At 30.2% G+C, this 10,422-nt stretch overlaps 3 protein-coding genes and 1 non-coding gene across 6 annotated transcripts; 2 read left to right on the top strand and 2 right to left on the bottom strand.

The window, feature by feature from the left end:
* Nucleotides 1–165: 165 nt before the first annotated feature.
* On the top strand, nucleotides 166–2,397 carry LOC105676259 (RNA-binding protein NOB1). The gene is made up of 6 exons (XM_012373997.2): nucleotides 166–325; nucleotides 541–673; nucleotides 979–1,190; nucleotides 1,274–1,604; nucleotides 1,696–2,030; nucleotides 2,118–2,397. Exons 1-6 carry the CDS (start codon nucleotides 254–256, stop codon nucleotides 2,376–2,378), a joined length of 1,344 nt encoding a protein of 447 aa, XP_012229420.2. The 5' UTR covers nucleotides 166–253; the 3' UTR covers nucleotides 2,379–2,397.
* A 163-nt stretch (nucleotides 2,398–2,560) lies between these two features.
* On the bottom strand, nucleotides 2,561–2,633 carry TRNAM-CAU (transfer RNA methionine (anticodon CAU)). The gene has a single exon. It is a non-coding gene; the product is annotated as a tRNA-Met (tRNA).
* A 45-nt stretch (nucleotides 2,634–2,678) lies between these two features.
* Nucleotides 2,679–5,307, top strand: LOC105676605 (ribonuclease P protein subunit p40-like). Of its 2 annotated transcripts, XM_012374642.2 has the most exons (6): nucleotides 2,685–2,940; nucleotides 3,020–3,164; nucleotides 4,052–4,216; nucleotides 4,353–4,478; nucleotides 4,574–4,757; nucleotides 4,852–5,307. In XM_012374642.2, exons 1-6 carry the CDS (start codon nucleotides 2,824–2,826, stop codon nucleotides 5,192–5,194), a joined length of 1,080 nt encoding a protein of 359 aa, XP_012230065.1. In that variant the 5' UTR covers nucleotides 2,685–2,823; the 3' UTR covers nucleotides 5,195–5,307. The 2 variants fall into 2 exon arrangements, with proteins under 2 accessions (XP_067207149.1, XP_012230065.1); XM_067351048.1 differs by lacking the exon at nucleotides 4,353–4,478 and having other exon boundaries at nucleotides 2,679–2,940.
* Nucleotides 5,306–10,406, bottom strand: Kap3 (kinesin associated protein 3). Of its 2 annotated transcripts, none has more exons than XM_012374640.2 (16): nucleotides 10,206–10,406; nucleotides 9,935–10,052; nucleotides 9,664–9,832; nucleotides 9,388–9,594; nucleotides 9,160–9,296; nucleotides 8,574–9,086; nucleotides 8,331–8,499; nucleotides 8,142–8,242; nucleotides 7,847–8,065; nucleotides 7,597–7,762; nucleotides 7,226–7,351; nucleotides 7,061–7,165; nucleotides 6,871–6,956; nucleotides 6,523–6,709; nucleotides 6,357–6,447; nucleotides 5,306–6,255 (listed from the first exon to the last, which is right to left on the bottom strand). In XM_012374640.2, exons 1-16 carry the CDS (start codon nucleotides 10,229–10,231, stop codon nucleotides 6,117–6,119), a joined length of 2,559 nt encoding a protein of 852 aa, XP_012230063.1. In that variant the 5' UTR covers nucleotides 10,232–10,406; the 3' UTR covers nucleotides 5,306–6,116. The 2 variants fall into 2 exon arrangements, with proteins under 2 accessions (XP_012230063.1, XP_012230064.1); XM_012374641.2 differs by having other exon boundaries at nucleotides 9,670–9,832.
* Between the last annotated feature and the right edge of the window lie 16 nt (nucleotides 10,407–10,422).

Raw genomic sequence — 10,422 nt, 5'->3', positions numbered from 1 at the left:
TGCATAAGGAAATGGACCAATCAATTTCCTTATGCTTATGCGTTATGCTTTATGCAAAGTCTGTGCTCCGGCCATTATTCTCCATTCACAAATAACAGCGGAAAACTAATGAACATAAGATATAAAAACATTTAAAAGTAAAAATTACTAGGTAAATCATGTTCCTATTTTTTATCAAGAACCAATCAGAGGTTATCGAGAAAATTAGACAGCACTGATTTTCACGTGGTTTTGATAAGACTTCGCAACAATCATGAATAATATGAATAAAGTACAATATCTTATTGTTGATACGAGTGCTTTTATAAAGAATGCTGCTTTACAGGTAATGATTAACTGAAACATTATATATAAATCTGTGCACATTATTTTAATTTTGAGATTATATAAAGTTGAGGGAAGGTTATGTATCAAATATTTTATTGAAATATTAGTGTAGTTTTATTTAAAATGTAATTTATTAAGAATATATATACACACATTTTATCATTTTTGCTTATAAAATATGAAAATCAATAAAAATCATATTAATATTCACAGGATATTGGAGTCAATATTTTGACTGAACAAGCTGTTGTTGATGAAATCACAAATAAGAGACAATTAAGAAGATTAGTTGTACTACCCTATGATTTAAAAATTCAAGAAGCTTTTACGGAAAATATTAAATTTGGTAAATAAAGCATGTTAATGTATTCACTATTAGATGTGTTATTAACTAAGAATATGTTTAGCAAGATGCAAGATTAATCACACTATATAATTATTCCTACACTATTATCTTTTTGCTTTAAGTATTTTTTTTTATTTTGAGATTTTAAATTTAAAATAACTTATTATTATATATTATTAATATAAGAAAGAAAAATCTATTATAAATAATATATGTAGCAGAGAACATTTTATATTATATTATTTAGAAATACATTTCTATGCATTTCTGTTACTAAAATTAATATGTATTTAATATATTCATAGTGACTGAGTTTGCTAAGAAAAGTGGTGACTATACAAGCCTATCTGCTACTGACATTAAAGTGATTGCACTCACTTATCAGTTGGAGAAGGAAAAAGTTGGAACATCTCATTTGAAGGATGCTCCAACAATAAGGAGCATTAAATCTACTGCTGAGAGAAAAGATGAAGATGATGTTAAGCTACCAATTGGTTTTTATATGCCAAATAAAAGTGTAAGATATTTTCATAAATTTTTGTGTGTACATATGTGTGTAATGTGTAGAAATTTTCAATTAAAATTGATATTCATATTTAGGAAAAACCAAAATTGGATCAAAATACCACAGAATCTTCTTTAAATGATGTGGAAAAACAGAAAATACAAGCTACTTTACATACTTCTGATAGATCTGATCAGTCAGATAATGAAGCATCGGATGTTGAAGAAACTAAAACAGGAATTTTGGCTGAAAAATTTGCTAAACTAACATGCAATCCAGCAGATTTAGAAATTGAAGGTGAAAATGAAGATACGAATGTTGTAGATGATATTCTTGCTCCAGTTGATGCAACATCTGAAGATGACCAAAATGACAGGGAATCAACTGAAGATGAAGACGACGATGATAACGGTTGGATCACACCAGGTAAACTTAATTTTGTCAATCAAATTTTCTGATCAATATTAATGTACGATTCATATATTGTATTAATTTGTAATAATTTTTATTTTTTAAGGAAATTTTGCTGACTTAAGAAAACAAATGGATCTGGAAATTCTCGAAGAGAAATCTGCAACCGTTGCATGTTTAACGATGGATTTTGCAATGCAGAACGTTCTTATGCAAATGGGATTGAATGTAGTTTCATTGGATGGCAGAGTCATTAAACAAATGCGGACTTTCATATTCAGATGTTATGCCTGTTTCAAGACCACAAGTGTTATGACAAAGATTTTCTGTCCACATTGCGGCAACAAGACACTGAAGAAAGTGGAAGTCATTTTAGATGAGAATGGAAAACAACAAATTCATATAAACTTCCAAAGACCTCTCTCGGCTAAAGGAAAGAAAGTATGTTGCTTTAGTTCCTAGTGTAATTAATTTATGGTTCAATGATGTATGTTAAGATGTAAAAATAACATTAATGAAATTTTTCAGTTCTCATTGCCAATGCCGAAAGGTGGAAAACACGCAAACAATCCCATTTTATGTGAAGATCAGCCAGTACCAGATCAACGTCCGTCGCGTTTAGCGCGTATTAAAAACAATCCGCTCCATGAAGATTATATAGCTGGTTATTCTCCATTCATTATGCGTGATGTAAATTCGAAATCAGCTATGTTGGGTATAAGACCAGATAATACTATTAAATACTGGATGAAAAAGAATCCTAATGAATGTAGGAAGAAACGAAAATAAAAATTATATTTTTATTACACATTGATGTTAATAGTGTCATGTACCTGCATTTAAGCGATAAGCTTACTTATATTGTACAATTTTTATATGAATTAAAAGAATATTTGTACATTACAATATAGTTTTATCTTACATTAGACAATCACTATATTTTGGTAATATATCTATAATAACAAAAAAATTGCCCCGGGTGAGGATCGAACTCACGACCTTAAGATTATGAGACTTACGCGCTGCCTACTGCGCTACCGAGGCACTTGTGCCACTTACTCTAAGTCTATGAATATTAGGATAGCAACAGTTTATGTTAAATTAGGTTAAGTTAGGTTAGATTAGGTTATGTTGATTTCTACTTATCACATGTAAATAACACGTGTGCCGGTGCTTTGTGCATGTATATTTCTTTTTAATACATATATTAGAATATCATTTTATAATTGTCAATATGCTCTGTCCAAAGTACAATTTCAAACCACCACCGCATAAATTCTTCATAGAGAAGTATGATTTTAGAAAAAGAAGTGTTCCTATGCCGATGAAAACTCATTACTTCAATCATTCTGTAAGTTCATTGCTTGCTTTTTTAAAACTCAACTTTTAAGATTTTATTTTCGTACAATTTATGTTTTTAATATCATTAGATATCCGTAGTGCTTCCTGACACTGTTACAGTTCCTACTCGTTTACAAAATTGTTTATTGATCGATACAAATTATTATCAAGTAAATGGATTGCGTGCCTGCGATCTATTATACAGAGAATTCATTGAAGCTTTTGTCAAGAAAGGTAATACTTATTATTAATTTTTTATATAATTGCATGATTTTCTTGTACTTATTTATATAATACTTTATTTTAATTTAAATTAAAGAAATAATCTTTATTCACACATTTGTAAGTAAGAAGTGCAAACTGTAATTTTTTTAAATGTTAATTTTAATATAAAATGCAATAGCTATGTTAGCCCAGAGCCAGATGTTGGTTGCTCAGTTAAGAATAATTAACAAATGGTTATATCAAACGTTTCGGTTCATTTATTTTGGCCATCTTCAGTGAAAGTTATTAAAGACGAACAAACATTAGAAAAAGAAAATAAAAAGAAAATAATAAGTATACGCCACAAGGTTATCGTGTATCGGTTACGGAATTCATCCGTTTACAGTAAGCATATAAGAATTTAAAATGATTGTCGGAGTTATAAAAATATAGAACTAATCTTACTTGGATTGTCCGAGTTATAAATTATTTTTTTATATTTTTATATTTTTTAAAATTCTTATATGCTTACTGTAAACGAATGAATTCCGTAACCGATACACGATAACCTTGCGGCGTATACTTATTGTTATTTTCTTTTTATTTTATTTTTCTAATGTCCGTTCGTCTTTAATAACTTTCACTGAAGATGGCCAAAATAAATGAGCCGAAACGTTTGATATAACCATTTGTTAATTATTCTTAACTGAGCAACCAACACCTGACTCTGGGCTAACATAGCTATTGCATTTTATATTATAATTTGTTTATTAAAAAAGTCCAAACAAACAATTTTTTTAAGCATAACTATAATATTGTACAATATATAGTAAATTAAATAAATTTAGATGTTAGATGAAATTTTGCTTTTAACTTTTTATACATAATTTTATTAATGTTTATTTTTCAAATTTTAGGGGAAGTCAATCTCTTGACAGTAGGAGTTAAAATAGATTTGGAGAGTTCTATATGTTTAACACCAAGTGGACATTTAGTGCTCTCTTTGATAGATGCACATTACCAAGCTCTTGGTTTAGAAGGAAGAGTTTCTTTCTTTGCAAGTAAATCTCGTACGCGTTATGGTAAGTTTTAAGAAATAAAATAATAATGAAATATAACCAAAATAAAACAATCCATAGTTTATTATAAGCATTATATATATGCATATATATTTCTTCACATATTAAATCCGAATATTTTTCCGGTTATATACAAAAGTAGTGGTAATTGATCTAAATGATGAAAATTTTATTCCTGGTAATAAGAATTTTGAAAGAGTTCGAATAGCATTGAAAAAACGACTCTCGCAAAACTTTAATGTTATAGTATCATGGCATCCATCACGTACGTATCAAGTTCTCTCTTTCTTATAATGCAATGTAATACGATATTATGGCATTCATACATATGTCTTTCTCTAAATTATTTTAATATTTCAGAGTACAATGTGTGCCCATCCTCCATAGCAGCATGGTTTGAGAAACTAGATTATACAGTTGATCTTGCTTCCCAAAGATTTTCTCAAAGAACTGAATACTCATTAATGATACCAACTCTTCAAGATGAATGTAATATCGATAAATTCTTTGAATGGCTCGGAATCTTCAGCACTGACTGTAAACTGTATGTTTATTTATGCTATAAAATAACAATTCTTCGTCCATGATTAATAACGTTAAACAAGTGCAATAATAATATTTCAATATAACATTCTTAGATCGAATGGAGAAACAGATGATGCAAACCCATATAAATGTCCTTCTCCTTCAATACAAGTTGGGCAAGTACAGTATTTGAAGTATACCGGATTCTTTACGAGCAGAAAGATGCAAGAGATATATAATGTGTTAAAAGATTATATATTATCACGAAATACTGTATCATGGATTAGTTTGGATGTACAGGGATTTGCGGACAGTCCCATTAGTTGGGGCTTACGAGAACACACGTTCTTCACTGATGGAGACAATAGTTACACTATTATATTTCAACCTAACGATGAATCTATTATACGACAAAGTTCAAGTTCTAATAACAGACCAAGAACAAATTCTGAATAAATTCTCCTTTTCACGTAATACTTTATTATCCTTTTCATGTAATTTGTAATTTTGCAATGAGGAATTGGATTTTGAGGAACATATTTTTAAATAAATCATTGTCTTAAAAACTACGAGATATCATAATTTATTTTGTCATATAATGGATAGTTTGTACCTATATGTCATGCATTTTGTTAATGTAATAAAATACCATCTTATGTTAATAAATGCGATAAATTGACAACACAAAGGAACAAGAGGTGCGATGAAACACGACGGAAAAACAATATAAGAGAGAGAATATTTATATATTCGGATTATTTTCTAGAGAAAGAATGAAAAAGATTTATATATAATGAAGTTACATATATTTATATAATTTATTGCACAATTTACTATATTTAATAATTTAATAAATAAACAAAAAATACTGTATCTTGGAATAATTTCATTCCTGCTGTCACTCTAAATTGTTAAATATTTTCATACACCACTTGTCGTTTAACTGATATTAACAATATAAATACTACGAGACACTTTTGAACTATATATCGTAAATACTAATTTTACATTTAACCACATATTCATTACACTATCTTGACTGCCTGAAGTCTATCACAAGATAAAAGAGATTCGAAAGGACTTAATTAACACTATCAGTTATTTTGCAACGTAATAGAATCACGCATCAGTGTAAAGCTGATGTTCATAAATAAATGTATAAAAAAATAAAAGGCACTAAAATACTTAACTATGAGATCAAAGCAATCTATCATGTGTACAATAAAAATCTTCGATTTAAGCAAGCACGTCTTAGTAAATAGTAGCAAAGATTTTCTTTTACATCAAACACGTATAATGTTCAGATAATGTAAAATATTTTTGTTATCTTCGAAAAGTTAAAAGTCGCGTATCTACATCAGAACATTTGAATTAATCTTCATATTAATACGTGGGAACTATCCGAATCATTGAACTTCACTCTAGAATTATAATATAAATCCTCTATACCTGAACCAATGGACATACGAGACTTAGAACGCGCCATGAGTTCGCCTATATCATCGAGATCTCGATATCTGAAAAAATAATGTTATATAATTAATTTTTTCATGCTGTATCATAATTTATTTTAAAAGGACTAATCATATCAAATGTATTAGAATTATTCGACGCGTACCTACTGACAGGCCGACTAGGATTTTCAGACGATTCCGATGAATTTTTCATGATTGAAAATCCATCATCTGTATTAAATGATGCTGCATTACCTGTGAAAAAATGATTAATTTATTGTCAAAGTGTAATAAACAATTGCATATAATTTTATTTAAAAAAATTATTACCAGAGGGAAACAATATGGTATGTTTTAACAAATCACCACTGATGAATGGAGATAAACTGTCATCGTCATCCGGTAGCATGTGAGTGGTCGAGTCTGCGCCTATAGATTCAACCATTTCCAACCATTGCTGATTATGTGACCGGAATTTCTCTACTTTTATGCGAGCCGCCCAATTCTTGTCACATATCTAAAATAATTAGAATATTTAGCACTTCTTATGATTTAACACTTCTTATGATTTAACATAAAATTTTTACACAATGTATCACTTACGAGATATTGTTTATAAATTTAGGAAAACAAGAAAAAACATTTGCATAAAATATATTCCTTCAAAAAATTACTTACAGCAATGACATCTAAACATGCATCACAGATTTTTCTGATTGCAGGATTTTTGTCGTGCATTAAATCAATCAGATATCCAGGAGCCTCTGTAAATAAAATCGAGATTAAAGATATTCATAAGACATAAGACATTGTGGTGTTATTTTGCGTGTTTTTGACAAATTCAGCAATTGGAGAAATTGATTATTACCATTGCCAGTTTCGCGGATCAAATAATCTCGCGTTGAATCGTGTTTTGCAATTTGATAAAAAACGTAAATAATTTGCAAAACCATTTCATCATCCTCTTGTTTGGCTGAAATAATATCGTACAGTAAAAATTTTATCATACGCTTTTATCAACGTTAATACATACCTTTAAGAAGTTCGATAAGAGAGAGAAGTATATCAGCTTTACACAGCAAACGAGCACAATCTTCGTCATAAGCTGCAGTGCCCAAAAATATGACAACCTCAAGAACCAAATCGTCTTGTGCCTTACCTGTGTGCATAAAGACAAGACATAACAAAACAGCTTTAATATATTTATTAATCTGTATTTAGTATCTTTCAAATCTCTATTCTCAGTTTTAATATCAATTTATTATGCAAAATTCTAGCAAACAAAATGTTAGCAGATCAAATTCAGGTTATATCAAATTTACTATCAATCTGTCAACATTGCTAACATTTAACTATCTGGGATGATCATTGGGATGACAAAAAGAAAAAAGAAAGAGATCATACCTGGGACTAGATTATTGCGGATCCATGGTATAAGATTGCAACGTTGAATGATTTGAGAATAATCCAAATCAGGCAATTCTAAGTTGCCCAAAACACCAATTACTTCCAGTACAAAATCTTGAGAATCAGATTGAGTCAAGGCCATAGCAAAATCACCCACAAATTCCTATAAAATGTATACGAGTAAACATTAAATCAAAGTTATTATATGATGATTGCATGACTTTAAGTATTAAACGTCTCAACTCACAACAAAACTTTCTTTTGTCGAATCATGTTGCGAAATATTTCTAATCATCTTCATTACAAGAGCATCTTGATTTCTGAATGCAATTTTTATGAGACCTTGTAAACGGTTATTTTCCACCATCAGTTGCGCATTCTTATTGTTGATAGCTAAATTGATGCCAAGTGCTACTAATTCAGATCTTACGTGTTCATCCTCGGAACTTAATATCATGTTTGTTATCTAAACAGGATATACATATGAAATAAGTTTCAAATTTTTTTAATTATGTAGAAAAGTTTCTTAGATTTTTGTATACCATTGGAATGCAATCTGTATTTGTAAACATTGCTTTCACTTTGTCATCCATGCTGGCATGATAAAGCAGTCCCAAAATTGTGCTCTTACTCTTTACATCAGCTGTGAACATATGAATTTTTATTTTATGTACAGAATTTATAGTTTTCATGTTAAAAAATAATTATTTAACTTTTTAAACAGTTCCTACCCTGGATAAGCAATTTGATCCATTTTGGTAACATGCCAACTCTAATCATTCTTGCTCTTAGCTTAGCATCGAAAGAAAGATTAAACAACAGTTTTAAAGTGCTCAACACAAGATCAGCGTTATTATTTTGTAGAAGTCTCGGTAATTTATCTATAACATTTTCTTCTGTCTGTAAATACCAATGCATTTACTATTAATACACATACTTTATTATATACAACATAAAATATTATGTAATATTACCATTAGATCTTTGTTTTCACGAAAGATGGATAGTTTCTTCAGAAATGTGACAACCAATATTAACAAGTCAGTGTTCGTCCTGTCTAACGTTTTAATCAACATACCAATGACATTCTTCTTACGCATTTTTCTTTCAACTTCCATGGCATTCTCGGCGATGTTTAAGAGTAGATAAAATGCAACCCGCAGCAGTTGTTCCTGCTTTTTAGTTAAACTCTTAAATTTCTTGCGACTTTTCTCAAGTTCCTCTTTTAACTTCTTAATGTCACTCTCAGACAAAGTTGTGGATATTTCTGTGGACCGTCTTTTGACTTCGTAATCTAGTGGGCCTTCCATATTCCAAATGTCGTCGATGATTCTAATCTTTCTATCACAATTGTCATTATTTCCCACTGGAAAAAACGTTAAACCAGTAGTGTTCTCAAATTGTTTTCGGCGTTTCTCCATGTCCTCCTTCCACTGATCATAGCGACGCAGTTCAAAGTCAATTATATCCATACAAAGAGAACCAATCTATGAGAAAGGAAATATAAGTATCAAGTGTTTCAGATCTGCTTGAGAAAGTTAATTAAGACTCTCAGCTTACTCTGTATTCGAGCACAATATTATGAAACTGGCTATATGTTGAAAAGCAAAAGAAAATGTAAATGATGTTTGTCGATAGCTCTATGCTGCGTCGCCAATCTTCTCTTAGGACTCGAGCTAATGCACTTAACAATGATTCTGTACCAAAGAGAAAAATTATTATTAATAAGCGGTTTTTTGTATCAACACAACATTCATTAAAATTTTTATTAAAAAAATACACACTTACCATTTTTTGTCAACTCTAAAAGATTATCTGGTACTCTCGCTAATTGTAAAATTAATGATGAACCTTTAATTTTCCCTGGTATTTCTTCATATAATAATTCAATATAACTGTCAACATTACTAATGACTGCGCGTTCAATTTCGCTATTTTCCGTAGTCACTGAATTTGATGATACTGGCCTTGGTGGATGAGAGTTGCTATCATTACCTATAGAAATCCAAACTTTAATAAACTTCTAAGACAGTACAAGCATAAAAACTATATTAAATATATTACCCATACTGGTGTCGTTAGTCCGACGATTTTGTAAATAATATATTAGCTGCTCAACTTCGCGCAACTTGGACTCGTGTATTAATGAACATTTTTCCATTACTTCTTTGGCCAAGAGGGAGACATTTGTATCCGCATTCAAACTTTTCAATCTGATTATCTTTTGGCATTCCTGTAAATTAAAATAACACACACAAACAATAGCTTTCATTTTACAAAGAAATTACATGTCATACACTCTATTCATAAACATAAATACAAAAAAAAAGCATACCTTGCGATCACCAAGCATAGGATCTCCCAGTTCCCCTAATATCAACGCCTCGACATCGTAATTTACTACCAGGGCCTTTTCCGTTGGATGCACGTCCAATGTCCCAGATCTCACTTTCCTGAATATCAGTACAGCGAATATGTAAATTTACTGCACTTATAATTGTATTTGTAAAACGTTTACGACATTTGTGTCATCTGTCAAACGATCATATGTATTTGACAGATGACTGACACTATTTGACAGATGCAGAAGAGATAATCGTTCTTACCTTTTCAGAAATTTAGCTTCATCCATTTCACTGTTATATGATCGCTATTTTATCACCTTCTTTAGACTAGAATGTTTTCCTTTTTTTGTATACTTTGCGCATACAAATCCACTTTGTTAATTTATTTGCGATTATTCCATCTCCATGGAGAAAAGACCCGAATCCATCAGAGAAATCCATAAACTACAACTGGTATTGAGCGGCATACTTACATCTA

Source organism: Linepithema humile, chromosome 3 (assembly GCF_040581485.1).
Source record: "Linepithema humile isolate Giens D197 chromosome 3, Lhum_UNIL_v1.0, whole genome shotgun sequence".
Lineage (NCBI taxonomy): Eukaryota > Metazoa > Arthropoda > Insecta > Hymenoptera > Formicidae > Linepithema > Linepithema humile.
This window is presented reverse-complemented; position numbering and strand designations above follow the sequence as displayed.